The 18,261-nt window shown below is 33.8% G+C and overlaps 1 protein-coding gene across 1 annotated transcript in view; it reads right to left on the bottom strand.

The window, feature by feature from the left end:
• Positions 1-906: 906 nt before the first annotated feature.
• Eed (embryonic ectoderm development) overlaps positions 907-18,261 on the bottom strand; it is a 29,803-nt gene continuing 12,448 nt past the window's right edge. The window contains exons 7-12 of the mRNA XM_010633732.3: positions 17,631-17,722; positions 13,386-13,519; positions 11,422-11,527; positions 2,716-2,874; positions 1,588-1,661; positions 907-1,199 (exon numbers count right to left, since the gene is read on the bottom strand). Of these exons, the coding sequence (XP_010632034.1) occupies positions 1,073-1,199; positions 1,588-1,661; positions 2,716-2,874; positions 11,422-11,527; positions 13,386-13,519; positions 17,631-17,722 (692 nt within the window). The 3' untranslated portion in view covers positions 907-1,072. The remainder of the gene's footprint in view (positions 1,200-1,587; positions 1,662-2,715; positions 2,875-11,421; positions 11,528-13,385; positions 13,520-17,630; positions 17,723-18,261) is intronic.

The following is an 18,261-nucleotide window of genomic DNA, read 5'->3' as shown; positions in this document are numbered from 1 at the left end:
TTATTTTCAGGGAAGTAAAATTTGCTTCAGAAACAGTTCAAAAGGCAACAGTGTCAAATATTGTACATGTATACAATATCAAAACAACTTTATAAATACATCATTTATAGAAACATGTCATTAACCTTTTTAAAACTTTACAAAATTCAATCTTTTGTTTTACCCTGTCTTGCTACATTTTTACCTTAGCTTGTAACTTTAGCTTTATAACAACAGTAGTTTGCTTCATAACTACTTAGCTCAGGCTTTTTTCATTCCCTCTGCTTCAGATTAATTCCTCCACATGTGATCTTGGTTTTAATTCTTTGGTTGTTTTGTTTTGTTTTTTTCCAAATCCACAAGTAAATACAATGCACCCTATGTATGAGAAAAACACCACCAAGAAAAACAGCTCAACTCTCTCAACCCTATGAGATCTACTTACCTCCCTTACTCTCTTAGCCAGTTATATCCCTTTCAAAAAAGGAGGCAACAACTCACTACATGGGCAAACTCTCTACTTCCTTCTTCATTAGCTGATCCAATGCATTTAAGCTGCTATATCCTCTCGTTCTTTTGTTCTAATAACATTTCCACTAAAATTACTAATGGTCTGGTTACAAATCTAGTGGCAGGAAAACACTACTATATGTTCTAACTCTAACGAATTTTAAACATATTTATGAAACTATCAGAAGGAATCATTAAAAATATGAAACCCTGGAATCTCTAATAATTAAATTCAGTTTAGCTGTAGAGCCTATAGTCTGCAGATTAAATGGCTCTCTCCACGTAAAAAGACAAACATTACAAATAAAGGTAAGGCATAATTTTATTACTTTCAACTTGTTTTTCATTACAATAAAAATAACTAAAACACAGCTTTACAAAAATAAATTTTTTATTGAAAGCTTACAGTCTGAGCAGGAAGACAATACAAAGAATGTAAACAATGTAAACATCACTACATTCAGCTCAGCCTGATTGAATGCTGAAAAACAAGTCTAAATGCTCTATGTGCCCTTATTAGCAAGATACATTAATTCTATTTTACACAGACAACACACTCTAATTTTGGTTAAGAAAAAATATTTTATCGAAGTCGATCCCAACGCCAAATACTGGCATCATCACAAACAGCTATAAGAATGCTGCTATCCCTACTAAAACTGGTTTGTCGAATAGCAGCACCACATTTATGATGAGTCAGTGTTGTACATCTAGGGAAAAAACATGACAAGAAGTTAATGTCATACATAATATTTCATCTACTTAAAAGAGTAAGAAAATGAACAAATGTTCCAAGTTTCATAAAAAGCATTTACAACCAGAAATCTTCACTGAATTCCCCCTCAAATGTTATAAAATTTGGATATATTTTAAACTCAAGAGTTACCACATAATTTGATAAGAGAATTATCTTCTCATCACTGCACTCATGAAATATACATCATTATTGAAATAAAAAAATACTTTAGCTCTGAAACTTATAAATGTTAAAATGATTTAAGGATAACACTGCAAATAACAATATTTCCTCTATAAAGGCATGAAAGTTTGGAGGAAACAGTAAAATTTTGAGCATTTTAGAAATTTCTAAATACTTACTTGGCTTTATGAGGATCTTCTACTTCTAAATCCCAAACATAAAGTTTGCCAACTTGATTGCCCAATGCAAGCATCTGTGTGAACATATTTTTAAAGACATCAAATTAATAAAAATCACCACACTCAAAGGCATTTAATCAATCCTAAAGTATCTTTCTTTCTGTAGAAAAACCTAGGCTCTAGCTTCTGACTGTGCTCTGGTCTATTTCTTTGTATCTTATATTCCAGATTTCACAGATACCCTGAGTAAATAAAGCTTTCCACAATTGTAGTCTTTTACTCTGCCTTAAAGAATTATGGCAAAAGCGTGTTAAAGATATAAATAACTTATTACCAAAAACTCTTACAAATACATTTCCTTTAAAAAAAAACACACATTTCTGTTACTTTGGGTAGTGAGTATTTTGTCTCTAACTTCCACCCTAATTTTGCTAAATTTCCTCTAGGAAAAAAGCCATTTCAGAAATTAACATTCCATTCACTAAAATATTAAATTAAATGTAACATCTACCTTCTACCATTGATACTAAACTGCCGGTTTCATTTAACATAGACACTGCAGATGTATACAAAATACATAAAGGTAGAATATATGATATTAAAGGTCAAAGTAAGCCGGGCATGGTGGCTCACGCCTGTAATCCCAGCACTTGGGAAGCTGAGGCAGGAGGAATGCTGTGAGTTCGAGACCAATCTGGGCTACATAGTGAGTTCCAGGTCAGTCTCAACTACATAGTGAGACCCTGTCTCAAAAAATCAAAAAAAAAAAAAAGGTCAAAGACAGATTTTCAGAGGAAAAAGAATAGAAAAAAGCTAGAATCACAATTGTCTTTTATTGTGAAATAGGAAGCAAATGTCTAAAGGAGTAGGGGAAGTGGGAGGGGTAGGGGAAAGGAAAGAGGGGAAAAGAAAAAATATGAGAAAAGGAAACAGTCTCTGTAAATAGGGAAGGGTGGAAGGGGTGAAGGGAGGGCAGGGAAACAGGGAAAAAATAAGAACCAATATACATCATGTAAAGGTACAAGATCCCAATGATCTATATAACTGTATTGTATACCTAAAATAAATTTAATGGAAAAAAATGGTCTTTAAGTAAAATAATTTCGTAACATAAAAATATGCTGCTACCTTTTGCCAGAAATCCATAGAAAACCTCATGTACCAAATGTCACACTGGCTGTAATCAAATCGCCCAAGAATAGTCACATTAGACTCACTAGGTTTAATTTTATCTATATCATCTTCCATTTTGCCAGGTTTCCAGCACACAATAGCATTTTCACAAGACTAAAAAAGAGAAATGAGAAAAAAAAGTATTAATTGTAGAACTGAATTTATTAAATACAAGATTCCATTATCATTTTAGAACTGAAACTCAAAGAAACTGTTTAATCCTGGGATATACATTCATTTGTATTTGAGTCAATGTCCACACCTGAGGACAAGAAATCTGATTATCAATAGAATTAGACAATACAAAATACACTGTTTGGAAGAATCACTGGAAATCATAATTTATCTTCCAAATCAGAAGTCCAGCTTTAGACACTTTGGCACCCAGAAACTTGAGATGTTCCCCAGCAAAGGTACAATTACAAACATAGTATTAAAATTCACAGATTTTCAAACTCTGACTCCATTAGTTTCATCCCTCTCCAACTCGCTTTACCTTTTAACTATTAATACTTCATTCACACATAGGGTACAGGGTAGATAAATACTCATTGGAAAAATGAACTCACTGAAAGGGCCTAAGCAGTCAAGTTATAAACAAGGAAAGAAGACACAATGATAGCAGTGGGTTAACATCCAGACACTGATATGGGGATAGAATCACAATAGGCTGTGAAGTTACACTCTCCTATCCTGTAACATTAAATTTTTGTGTACACCCTTCTATTTAAATAGTCATTAGTAAAAAATATAATGAAAAGAAAGCTGCTCTATGGGCACTATTCACATTACTATCTAGGTCAGTGGTTTACCTTCTAAAAGACTTTGGGCAGTATTTCTGACCTCTAGTTAATCGAGGCCAGAGATACTGCTAAACATTTTATGAAGAAAGGACAGCCCTTCCACCTCAAAGTATATGGCCCAATCTCAATAGCACCAGGATGTAGAAACCCTGGTGTAGGCATATAGTAGCCCTACAGTTTTACAAGACAACCTGTACAGGCAGAGGTGGCAGCCTTACAGGGTCACTGTCATTTAACCACAAGGCCACAAGAAGACTAGGATGGGGACACATTTTTCAGACTTCCAAAATTCTAATATTATAGGTTATCTAAGTTCTTAACTGCAAAATATCTTAAACATCACCTCATTTGATGATTCTCGACTATCATCAGCTAAATAATCTGGGAGTTTTCTCAAGACTCATCTTAGCCCCCTACTGAATCAGAATCTCTAAGAAGGCAGAAGCAGAAAAATTATAAATCGACTCTTTTAAGTACTTCTTATTAAACAGGTGAAGTTTTTGTTTTTCCAACGGGTGGAAAGTGAGGTGCTAGGGACTGAATCCACGGCCTAACAAATAAATAGGCAAGCAAACATACTACATACTACAGTATATCCCTGGCCAAGAATTTTTACTCATTAGAGCTCTTTCACAAAAAACCTGAAGCATAACAATTTAAAAAGAATTCACCAGAGCTAATAGCTGCACTTCAAAATCACAAGAAAGCTTTCTAAATACAAATTCCCAGGTTCTTGCGCCAGATTTAGACCCTCCAGAAATGAGGTCTAGGAATCTGTTTTACCATGTTTTTCTAGTGATCTGACATACTCCCAGATTTGAGACCATTATTATATCTCAATCCAGCATCCCACCTAAATCCAGAAATCCTTTCTTATTATCTGATTAAATTCTAAGGGAGAAAAGTTAAAGCTATTGATGATCTATAGCTGCTACCAAAACAAGGATATACAGTTCCCTATTCATCTTTTTCGGTATAACTTAAAAGTCTGAATATCATATATAAAGTAAACATATTTTTCTGAAAAGTGAGAGAAGATGGATGAGTGAGGAGCCCAGGAACATGAACCATAGAGTGGTGAGTTCCCATTTTCTTTTCACATCTATACCTAAGGCTAGATCTCAAAGAAGGGAAAAATTCAGAAATACTAATGAGTGAAGAAAGAAAAAGTCTCAACAAAACCCTGTCATTTCCATAAGAAAGTGGTAGCCTAACAAGACAAACTTTCAGACAATAAAGGCTATAATCCAAACACCACAGAAAAATCTGTGGGCTCCTGTCCACTTGCACATGTAAAGGCCCAGTAAGGAACCACTCCTAGGTCATAACTATGCACCTCAAATGTTTATCTTTCATTCTCCCTATCCCCTATAGTAATAAGATGGCCCTCTTCCTACTCTCTGGCTAAGCTAGCATCACAGAAGGCCTAGTAGTCAGGACACTCACAATCCAGCAGTAAGGCTGCAACCAACTATATACAATGGCAGTGGTGACCACTAGGTAAGCAGTAACAAGGCATCCTGTCCCTCCCAACCACAGTGGTGAGAGGAGAGGTAGAGTAGAAAGTATGAACTCCTATCATTCCCCTGCCTCTCCCCACAGTTACAAGGCAGTGCTTCGCTTCCCCAACTGAAAAGGTATAAGAGGAAGCCTGCCACAATAGAAGATCTAAAGAAGCAGTATCTCATAATATCCCAAATATTTAGATCTCAAGCAAAAAATACTCATCAGAAAAATTTCAACTTAAAGAAATACGCATACCAACCCTGAGATAAAATATCAAAACCATCTGACAAGGATTTTAAAGCAGCAAACATAAAAGTGCTCCAATGAGCACAAACACACAGAAAAATCTCTAATAAACATATAGGTAAATTTTAGAAATGAGTAATTCTATTATAACCAAAATTTAAAACTTAATTAATGGGTTTAACTGAAGAGTCAAGAATTTAAAAAACAGAAAATATAAATTACACAATCTGAACAGAAGAAAAAGTAACTTTATTTAAAAATTTTTGAGACAGGGTCTCACCATGTAGTTCAGGCTGACCTTGAACTATGTAGCTCAGGCTGGCCTCAAACTCAATGCATTCCTCCTGCCTCACCTTCCAAGTGTTGGCATTACAAGTGTGCACCACCATACCTGGCAGAAAAAGTAACTTTTTTGTTGATGTTTTGGGTTTTTTGTTTCATTTTGTTTTGGTACCAGGGATTGAATTCAGGTCCTTACGCTTGCAAGGCAGGCAGTGAAACCACTGAGCTAAATCCCCGGCCCATGAAAAAGTAACTTTAAAAGAATAAAAAGACACAGTCTTTGGGACCAAACAGAAGATCTAACATCTAAATGAGGGAAGAAAGCAGAGCCAAAAAAATCCTGAATAATGGCTGTAAATTTCTAAATTAGGGATAAAATATTTCCCCAAGACACATGCCTGCTATAGATTCCTTAAAGTCAGTGAACTCTAAACAAATAAATCCAAAGAAATCCAAGCAAAATTACTCAAACCTAAACTAAAATTATACTTGGGTTCAATCTGTACCTAAAAAACAAAACAAAACAAAAATAACAAAAGACCTAAAGAAACAAACAATCCCAAATGTAGCAAGCCAGAAAAGCACCTTACCTAGAGAAAAAACAATTCTAATGACAAGATGATTTCTCAGAAATCATGGAGGCCAGAGAGAGGAGAAATATTTTTCAGGTCTTCAAAACAAAACAAAAGCTTGTGAAGCCGAAATGATATCTTCGGTGAAAATACACTTTAGGAATGAAGAGGAAATGAGGGCCCTTCTCTGATGAAGACAAACTGAATTTGTCAACAGCAAATGTGCCCTAAAAGAACGGCTACAGGAAGTTTCCTGAACAGAATGGAAATGTTAAGATGTATCTTGGAGCCAGTGTAGTGGCACAGGCCTGTAATCCTAGCACTGGAGAGGCTGAGGCAGGAGGATTGAGTGTAAGTTTAATGCCAGCCTGGACTACACAGTGAATTCAAGGCCAGAATGAACTACATAGACCCTGTTTCAAAAACAAACAAACAAACAAAAACATAAATGAATAAGGAAGAACAGAAAAAGGAAAATAAATAAATATAATACTCTCCTTGAATTTTCTAAATTATATGTGATGGATGACAAAATTGTCTGATGTGGATCTCAAAAATACATAATAAATATTTAAGACAATTATATAAAGAGAACAAAATGATAAAGAACAAGAGTAAGTGTTCTACTCTTCACTTGAATTGGCAAACTTCCAACCAATACCCAGCAGCCTGTAATAAGTTACATACATATTTGTGTATGTATATACAAAACATCTAAAGTAATTACCAAAAAAGCCACACAAAGAAATGCATTCAAAGACACTATACAAATAAATAAAAATAAAGTTCTAAAAAATGTTCACACAACCTACAGGAAGGGAAGAAAACCTAGAGAAAAAAATGAAAAAGAAAAATACAAATATAATAGCAGACAATATAATTATGATGTTAAGGCTTAAATATAAATTGTTTGAGTATACCAACTAAGACAGATTGGCAGAGTATCAAAAAAAGACCTGATTACATGTCATCTACAAGAAACTTACATAAATATAACAATGTCCATAGATTTTAAAAGTAAAAATTGGGAAAAAATTACGTATTGATAAATCTTGGGTAAAGCAACAAAAACAGGCAATACTAAATATGTATCCAACAACAGAGCTACAAAACATGTAATAGAACCGTCAGGATAAAGAAAAAGCCACAATATAGTTGGGAGAGTTAATCACTTGCTTCTCAATAACTGACACACAGTGGACAGAAAATCAGTAAAGACATATAACACCACAGTATCTTTCATTTACAGAATACATTTGATAGCAAAATGTATTTTTAATCTCCCATAAAAAATTCTCAAAAAATTTAAAAGACCAGATATCAATACTCTAAAGTACCATTCTTAAAAGCTTGTAAAAATTGAACAAAATAAACCACATCAAACAAAAAAAGGAGATAGCAATAAACTGAAATCAAAAATATAATAAAACGTCTAAAAACTGGTGCTCTAAAAGCTGGTTCCTTGAAAAGATTAATAAAACTGACAAGCCAGTTGCTAAGAATCTCAAAAAAAGAACTACTAATTTTAAGAATGAAACTGGTTATCACTATAAATCTGGCAAAAGATATCAAAAGACAACACTACAAACAACTGGCTGTGTGCATTTTATTGTAATGGAATGGGCCAATTCTTCAAAAAGCATAAACTGCCACAATTCACCCAATATGAAGTAATTTGAAGTAAATATAAGGAAACAATTCACTATCCAAAACGTCTCCCACAAAAATTTTGAGGCCCAGAGAGTTTAATTGGAAAATTCTACCAATCATTTAAAGAATACTAACGCTATACAATCTCTTCCAGAGAATGGGAGATAGAACACTTGCCAATTAATTTTATAAAGCCACTATTACTGATACCAAAATCAGATAAAAACAGTACCAAAAAAGAAAACTTCAGCCCAATATCATACTTCATAAAAATACTTAACAAAATGTTAGCATTATAGGATTCTACAACATATAAAAGGAACTACAGAGCAAGACCAAGTAGATTTTATTCTAGGGACACAAAGCTGGGTCAATATTTAAAAACTAATTAATACAATCCACTAAAGTAATACATTAAGAAGAAAAACACATGGTTACTTTTTGTTTGTTTGTTTGTGTTTTTTTGGTACCAGGGATTGAACTTGGGTCCTTGCGCTTGCAAGGCAGGCCACCGAACTGCTGAGCTAAATCCCCAACCCAACACATGGTTATTTTATGATAAAAACAAAGATCTAAATATATGGAGACACATACCATGTTTGTGGATCAGAAAACTCAGTATACAGATATTAATTCTCCTCAAAATTTTATATAGGTTAAACAAAATTCTAATCAAAATCTGCTTTCACTAAAAAAAAAGTGCCACCTAGACTTTTGTAAATCTGTTAAGTTTTTCTGAAACTTCTATGGAAAGATAAAGAAACTAAATTAGTTAAAAACAATTTTGGAAAGAAAAATAAAGTAGGAGAAATAAACTTATCCAGTTATAAATCTTACAGCATAGAGACAGACATACAAATCAATGGAAAACAAACCAACAAAAATAACTTCACATAAGTAGAGCCAAAGAACTTTTAACAAAGGTGCAAAACCAATTCAGTAGAGGAAACAATTGTTCAAAAAATGGTGCTGGAGAAATTAAATATATATACAGGGGAAAAAAATGAACTTCAACCTAAACCTTGTGCTTTTTACAGAAATTAACTCAAAGTGGATCATACATTTAATGTAAAACAGAGCAGTATAAAATTTTACAAGAAAACACAGGAGAAAATCTTCACATCTAGAGTTTGGTGAACAGTTCTTAGGCATAATATCAAAAGCACTACTAATGAAATAAATTTTATAAAAACAATGAACTGAATTTCACAAAGGTTAAAGATATTTTCTCTGTGAAAGTCTCTTTAAGAGAATGAAAAGACCAAACTATACACTGGAAGACAATATGTGCAAAAAATGTGCCTGACACAAAATTCTTATTAAAGTATATTAAGAATTCTCAAAACAGTAACAACAAAACAAAGAAAATCAATCCAATTAGAAAATAAGCCAAAGAAATGAAGAGATGGCACCAAAAAAGGATATGTGGATGGTAAGTAAACAAGCACATGAAAAAGATTTTCGACATCACTAGCCATCAGGGGATACAAATTAAGACCATGATAAATTATCACTACAAACCTATCGGAACAGCTAAAATAAAAAATGACAATACCAAATGCTGGCAAAAATTTGCCTGATACATTGCTGGTGGGAATGTAAAATGTCACACAGCCACTCTGAAAAATAGTTTGGCAGCTTCTTTAACTGAACAAACTTAACTTAGCAACTGCCCTGCCAGACACTTATCTCAAAGAAATGAGAAGTCCACACAAATTCCTACATGTATATATTTGCTCATTAGTAGCTGTTTTTTAGAACAATCCAAAACTAGAAACAACTAAAATGATCTATAGTAAATGGCTAAATATAGTGTGATAGTACAGCCATGCCATGGAATGCTACTTAGCAATAAAGAAGAACTACTGATACAAACATCATCTTTGATGGATCTCCAAAGCACTGTACTGAGTGAAAACAAACAACTGTAAAAGGTCCCAAACTGCAACACTCTTGAAAGGACAAAATTCATATAAAATGAGAAGGAACTATACATATACCTTACATCATTGTCAGTTTCCTGGATTTGATATTATATTATAGTTATGGAAACTATAACCCTCAGGGAAAATGGGGTTAAAGTCCTACTGAACCTCTGTACTATTTCTGACACTTCCTATGAGTCTAATTATTTCAAGATTAGGAAAAAAAAAAAAACCAACAACAGTAATACTATAATCATAAGGGGAAGAAAATAATAAATTAAGTTCTTCCAAAGAAATGTAGTGCCCTGAAATTTATATCAAAAGAAACCAGATAGCGATTTCTCTAAATTTGACAATCCTTAATGTTCACCAATTTCTCTCAATTATCGCCTTTAAAAAATTATATATATAGTCACCTCCGAGCATCTGTAAGGATTTAGTTACATGACTGCTACCACCCACACTAAAACTCACGAATCTTCAAGTTCCTCATATAAAATGGAATAGTATTTACATATAACCTACACACATCCTCCTATATACTCTGAATCATCTCTACTTATGAAACCTAATGTAATATAAATTGTGGGAAACTGCAATATTAATTATGCCCAAAGCAGGCTATAGGCAGGGCAGGCTGTAAAGAGTTAACCCCACAATTGGCTTGTTTTGAGAAGTGAGTCCAGCCAAAGCCTACTTGCCAAAGTCAGAGTAACTTGCACCCAAATTCCATTCCCACAATTAAAACGTTCTAACTAGGACACAATGTTCTAATTACAATCAATGTATTTTGCCTATTCTGTTCCTAGTTTGAGAATGCTTTGTCTTATCCTTTTATGAGGCTTGTTTACACATTAATTTCCATAAAAACGGCAAGATTGCACATCCTAACACACAGTTCTGCCCTTTCACATAGCTCACCTTTACCCAACTAATTACCAGTAAAAATTAGTGGCTTGGACTAGCCAGCGCCTTTGTCAGTTACACTGACATTGGTCATCCTGGCACCTTGTTTTCTAAGTTGTTTTTTAGTTTTTTTTCTCTGGCCTGTCGTACATTGGGCAGGAATCCGGAGCCTACTGCAGAGGTTTCCAGTAACATGTCAGGGGTTCCCAGTAGTAAATGCTATGTAAACAGATGCTCTACTGTATTGGTTACAGAATGACAAAGTAAGTCAGTATAACTTCAATTTTTTTTCAAATATTTTTGATCAGTTGAATCCAAGGATGTGGAACCCATGGATATGGAAGGCTATCTATATCCACAACATGTTAGAGCAGGGGCGAGTAAATAATAGCCTATAATCCAACTGACTCCAGCCAACTGTTCTTGTAAACAAAAGTATATTGAATAGACACAAATATACCAAAAAAACTGTTGATTTTAGTTACTTGTTACTGGGCAACATAAAGTATCAGAGGACGTTATCACCTTCTAAGCTCTTATTGGAGCACAAATATAATTTATTGGTATGGTTTATGCCTAAAGGAAGTTTTCAATCCTACCAAAATATAAGACTTTATAAAAAGGCAATTTCCCATCTGATATTCATTTTTTATATTAATTTTAACAAATGAATCGTTACACCCTGCAAAGTTACAACAAACATGAGCAGGTTATCTAAACACATGTAAATACACACACAGGAAGTACAGCTTAACTGCAGTTTTTCCATACCTTGGAAAGTATCAAATCGCCTAACCATCGCACACAATCAACATAATTCCTATGTATGTCTCTGGTAGAAAAGTCAGGAAAATGGATTTTCTGGGAAATAAATGGCCTGAAGGAAGAATGGAAATGTAAAGTTAAAAAAAAAAAGTGTAGTAGAATCAAACTATTTTGCAGGGAAGGATTTATAAAACTTTCTCTTTCAGGAGTGGGGACTGCACCCCAGGAGCCTTATATGCTGGTTAAATATTCTACCACTGAGCTGTATCCCCAACCCAATTTATAAAACTTCTACCTGCTTTTTACTATAGCTCCAAATTAATCTTAATCAATTAAAAAGAATCTTATTACAGAGGTGAAAATATCAAACATACTAAACTACCTACACTTTATCATTTAAAATAAAGCATTAGCTATCTTTTAAAGTCAACTATTCTACAATATTTCAAAAGACAGTCATCTTTATAGGAACAATGAAACATCATTCCAAAGTCTGCTATAAATAAATTTAGATGAGAGTCTTGCCTTGAACAATAATTTCTGTAAATGATGCCTTGCAGGAATTTGACATACAGACTTTCCAAACTAACGTCTACATTTAGGAAACAAAAATGTAGCTCCATCACTTACTTTGGAGCACACATACTAAAAAAATGTGACTCCATTTTTTCCTCACAGATATTTGCGAGATGAGAATAAACAAGCTTATACCAATTCTGGGTTTAATGAAATAGGATACCTACCATTTCTAATCTGGTAGGCAATTCAGGGCTTTTTTTTAATGCTAGGGATCAAATTCAAGACCTCATGAATGCTAAACATATGCGCTACAACTGAGCTACACTCTCACGCCTGTGATTGATGTTCTATACTGAAATAACCATGGGCATATGATACACTATGAATTATCTTAGGCAATTCACATATCCTGTTTTTTCGTAAAAAAATGTTGGCTACATCATTTCCAACAATCCCTTCCAATTTAAATTCTGGGATCTTTTTGTTAAAACAAAATTTTAATAGTTAAAATTACTGCTTTTTACAGTCAAGAACATAAAATCTTATGGTTAAACCTCTCTCAAGGACAAGACCTACTTAACTCAATGTTATTTTCTGTAAACTGTGAAATCTATAATTTATGTTCACTCTAGAGATCTAAAAAATGGTTTAAAAATACAAATTTAACATTGTAGTGACCCCTGGCATTTAAAACTAGAAATCTGAATAGGTTAGCTCCATAGCTCAGATTTACAGCACCTGTCTTGTAAAAGTAGAAGTCTAAAAGCTCTACTAATTCTCAAAGACCACTGACGTCTGATGAGTGCATTGAGGTATTTAGTGATGCTGATGAATTTTACTAACAATTTATTAATAATCTGTCTTAAAACCAGAAAACATTTGAGAAGATGAGGCAGGAGAATTGCCATGAGTTCAAGGCCAGCCTGGGTTACATAGTGAGATTCTGATTCAAAGGAAAGGAGGGGAGGGGAGAAGAGGAAGAAAAGGAGAGGAGTAGAAGGGCAGAGAGGAAGAGGGAGAAAACCAGAAAATAAAACTCTCTTTGCTAAGACAAACATACAGAATTAACAAATGTAGACCTATGACATTTATACTAAGTGTTAATAACAGCCTGATAGATTTTTTTTTTAAACAGTCATTGAATTAAGAGTTGAAGCACTGAGCTATATCCCCAGCCCATTTGTGTGTGCATGTGCGTGTGTGTTTGTGTTTTAATTTTTTAGATATGGTCTTACTAAGTTAACCAGGATGCACTCAAACTTGGAGATCCTTCTGGTTCAGCCTTCCAGAGTGCTAGGATTACAGGATTCAATCCCCAGTACCACCCCCCAAAAATAAAAACAAATAAAATGGAGTTTGTTTTTTTTAAAAAAGGTTTTTAAACTCAAGTGTTAAGAATTTATTTAACAACGTATCTATTCAATTGCACGGCAAAGCATATTAACTGTTACCTGTTAGTTTTATTTGGGTTATAATCATAAGATTCTTTAATTGCATTCATCATTCTCTTTGAATTGATCCGCCAAAGTTTGAGAGAGTGATCCATTCCACAGGACATTATTTTTTCACCCAAAAGATCATAATCCTGTATGTAAAAGAGAAAAGTTTAAAAGTACATAAATTACAGTCCCAAATTACCAAATTTTCCCTGGATATAAAATACAATGAATATTGTATTTAAGCCACAATACTAACTCTATTTTAGGTTTCATATATATAGGCCACAACTCTGGTTACTAATTTCAAGATTTTAAATTTTAACTGGGTTGTCACCACCAGGGTATATGAAATTTCCTAATATGGAGGCTTTCCTGTCTTCTTGAAATTACTTGCATTTAGTTTTATCTATTCAATTATATTTATTTACTTTGCTTTAAATCAAATACTGAGGTAAAATGCTTTTTCTAACATAAAAAAGCTGAACAATGCTTGTCTAGTACCAATCAAGAAATGAAACTGACATTTGCATCTGAAACTATATCAGTCCTTAAATAGCTCAAATTTTACATCATCTTATACATGTAGTTCAAGGCATTTGAGTTCAGTTCTTGAGTTTTTATAAACTAAAAGATTTTATTATTTGTATTTGCTTTTACTAAATTTTAATAGGCACCTAACAGATAATCTGTTCTAAAAACCTTATTTCATAGATAGACACCAAGGCTCAGATATACTATTTAGCAGAAGACACACCATAAGTTAATGAAAATATCACACATCAATTCTTCTAGAAGGTAAATCTGTATTAAATACTGTGTGTGTACACATCCTATCTTGTTTTTATTTTAGAGTATTGTTTTTTATTTTTGGACATTATTTTTTCACCTAGAAAATCATGATCTTGTATGTAAAACAGAAAAGTTTACAATACATAAAATACAGTCCCAAATTAACTCAGGACTTTGTGCTTGCCAAGTAGGTGCAGCAGCACTGAGCTAAATCCCCAGTCCTTGTTTTCATTTTAATACGTAACAGTAAAGAGTTTACTGAAAGAGGCTATTTTCCTTACTAACCTAGATATTGTGCATTAATCCAATTCTTGAACAGTTTTACAAAAGATTTAGGATTGTTATTTACGGGTTCACAAGTCTAGTTGCTACTACTTCTAATTACCTCACTGACAGTGGCAACAAAACATCCTTAGAGTCAGCAACTCTTATTCAGAATTTTATTTATTTATTTATTTGTTTTTGGTACCGGAGATTGAACTCAGGACCTTGCACTTGTAAGGCAAGTGTGGCACCACTGAGCTAAATCCCGGGTCCTCTTTCTTTCTTTCTTTCTTTCTTTCTTTCTTTCTTTCTTTCTTTCTTTCTTTCTTTCTTTCTTTCTTTCTTTCTTTCTTTATTTTTCCTCTCGCTGAGTTTATTGGTACATTTTAGGTATACAGTACAGTTACATTCATCATTAGGATCTTGTACCTTTACATGACAGGTCTTGGTTCTCATTTTGTCCCCTTGTTCCTGCCCTACCTTCACCCCCTCCTCCCTTCCCTATTTACAAATACTTTATTTCCATTTTTTCATTTTCTCCTATTTTTTTTTTCTTTTCCCTTATTACCTTTTCCCTACTCTTCCCACTTCCCCTACACCTTTAGCCCTTTTCTTCCTATTTCACATTGTCAATTATACCATTAGGATCTTATGTACCATTATAGTTTTTCACACTAGAGAAACTACTTAGTATTTATACTTGTGTGACTTATTTATTTCACTTAGGAGTATATCTTCAATATGTATCCATTTTCCTAAGAATGACTCTAATTCAAAAACAACTCTAGATGTACTCAGCTATCTCATCTTTGACAAAGGAGCCAACCATCCTCACTGTGGACAAGATAGTCTCTTTAATAAATGGTGTTGGAAAAATTGGACTTCAACCTGCCAAAGATTAAAACTAGACCCTTATCTTTCACCATGCACTAAACTAAAATCCAAGTGGATTAAAGATGTAAGTATTAAAAAAAGAGTCACTAAATTTGCTGGAAGGTAAGTTAGGCAGAACTCTTGAAGACACTGGCACAGGAAAAGACTTTATGAACAAATCCTTAGTAGCATAGGAACTAGCAGAAAAAATCAACAATTGGGATCTCATCTTATTAAAAAGCTTCTGTACTGCAAAAGAAACCATCAGCAGAACTAAGAGGCAACCAACAATGTGGGAAAAAATTTTTACCAGCTATTCCTCAGACAAAGGACTATTATCAAGAATATATAAATACCTCAAAACAATCAGCCCCCCAAATATAAAGACCCAATTCAAAAATGGGCACCCAAAATGAACAGACATTTCTCAGACAAAGAAGTAAAAGCAGCAAGTAAAACTATAGGAAAAAATGTTCCACATCACTGGTCATTCAAGAGATGCAGATGAAAGTAACACTTGAGATTCCACCTCACCCCACAAAGAATGGCTGCTATCAAGAAATCACACAATAACAAATGTTGGTGGGGTTGTGGGGAGAAAGAAACCCTTCTCCATTGTTGGTGGGAGTGCAGACTGGTGCAACCACTGTGGAAATCAATATGGAGATACCTCAAAGAACTAGGATTAGAGGTTCCATTTGAGCCATTCATCCCTCTGATGGGTATCTTTCTAAAAGAATTAAAAGAATCATATCACAGTGATATATGTGCACCTATGTTTATAGTGGCACAGTTTGCGATAGCTAAAACTTGTAAACAGCCCATTTGTCTATCAGATGGAGACTGGATAAAGATGTGGTTTTTCTATAAAATGGAATACTACTCAGCCAGGCCCTCTAATTTAGAATTCTTAAAAAGGACAGTACACTTGGCTTTCATGCACATAATGCCAGATGAAAAACATGACTGCCACTGTAGAAAATTTAAGTTAATAGTTATCTTAGCATAGCTGATGCTCAAAAAGGCATATAAATTTCAACTACAGCACTATTTTAGCACATTCAATTAACATATTATGGTTTCAAAAATGTCAAATAGATACTGGGAAATGGGAAAAAATGTTGAAATAAGGAGAAAAGGAAGGGGGAGGGGGAAAGGAAAGAAGGGACAAGGAGAAAAAGAGAATAGAAAAAGAAAATGGAAACAAAGCTTCTGTAAATGAGGGGAGAGGTTGAGGGGAATGAGAAAAAAAGAACCCACAAGATATATCATACGAAGGTACAAATTCTCCATGATGAATGTTATCATTTTGTGTATCTAAAATGTACCAGGGCTGGGGATTTAGCTCAGTGGCCCCATGCCTGCCTCGCAAGGACAAGGTCCTGAGTTTGATCCCTGGTGTGGCAAAAAATAAATACATAGGTAGAGAGATAAAATGTACCAATGAGAAAAATAAACAAATGAATAAATAAAAATGCTATGGTCTAAAAATATGATGCCCCTTTAAATAGTTTAACAGAAAAGAAACAAAGAATGTACTGTATACAATTACTAAAATCAATGGGACATAAATACTGTAAAATACTGTGAAACACTAAAACTTGACTAAAAACAAGTTAAATGAGTCATAATACATTAACATAAAGATAATTATTTACTTATCTTTAAAAACAATCAACTATTGGGCCTTGTATAATAGTATGCCAAAGAAAAGAAAAAAGATTACATAAAACTCAGTATAAGCACAATAAAATATATCCTACAAGTGGGTAACTTACACTGACTTCAAAAAAATGAAAATGTTCCTTAATGGCTAACTAGTATAAATTTTTTTCCTTTAGTAACTGAGAAACAGAAAGAAAGAAAAATAGTGATTTTAGGGTTTTAGACTAAAAGGAAAGGAATAAGTTCATGGTATTTTTCTGTGGGAATCCAGGAATCCAGGTACTGGGCTAGATAAAGTATAGGTACTTCTTTTTTATTTTGCCTTTTTGAGACAGGCTTTCACTATGTAGCTCGAACTGTCCTTGAACTCATTATGAAGCCCAGGCTGGCCTTGAATTCAGACCAATCCTCCTGCCTCAGCCTCCCATTTGCTAGCCATTACAGAACTGCACCACCACACTGGCTCTAGGTAATTCTTAAAGAACAAAAAACAAAAAAGAGTCTTTACTGGCTCCATTCCTTTACCTGTAAGTACAAAATCTTGTGTGTCAAAAATGAAATGATTGTCTAGTAGCCTGTATAAAACAAACATGTTTTCTATTCAGGAAAGAGTTCCATAAATTTTCATATATAAATAAACCTGAAAGTTACTGTCCTGTAACTTACAGCACTTAGAACTTCATCTCTGTGCCCTTCTACACCTCCAAATATTGCCACCAGAGTGTCCGTTTGGATATTCCATAATCGTAAGGCATGATCTAGCATAAACACACAAAAAAAAATGAAGATGAACTTTTAACATTCACTTTTCTATAAACTTTCAGTACCTCCTTAAATAACAATGAAAGTTTACACTTGTTATACACAGTAAAGACTAAGAATAAAATCCATATTAGATAGCCACTTAAAATATTTGTATAGTTTGTAAAATGAAGAAATATTTACGTGACCTTAAAAATTTTTTTTTGAGACAGGGTCTCACTATACAGTTCAGGTTGGCCTTGAATACGCAGCGATCCTTCTGCTTCAGCCTCCCGAATTCTGACATTACAGTTGTGCACCATACCTGGCTTGACCTTAAAATATTCTATACTTCTTTACTTCAAATAATTTTCTCTAAATAATACCCTAATTAATACTAATTTCAGTAGCACATATACTAAATAACCTAATCTGATAGGACACTTCTGAGATAAGAAAATATTTAAGAACCTGGTATAATCTTATATTATGCCACAGAAAGACACTAGCTTTTACCTTCACCACACTCACATTAACAAATGCAAGGGAACTAAGC

Source organism: Fukomys damarensis, unplaced genomic scaffold (assembly GCF_012274545.1).
Source record: "Fukomys damarensis isolate Sample0158 unplaced genomic scaffold, DMR_v1.0_HiC HiC_scaffold_16, whole genome shotgun sequence".
In the NCBI taxonomy this organism is placed as follows: Eukaryota; Metazoa; Chordata; class Mammalia; order Rodentia; family Bathyergidae; genus Fukomys; species Fukomys damarensis.
This window is presented reverse-complemented; position numbering and strand designations above follow the sequence as displayed.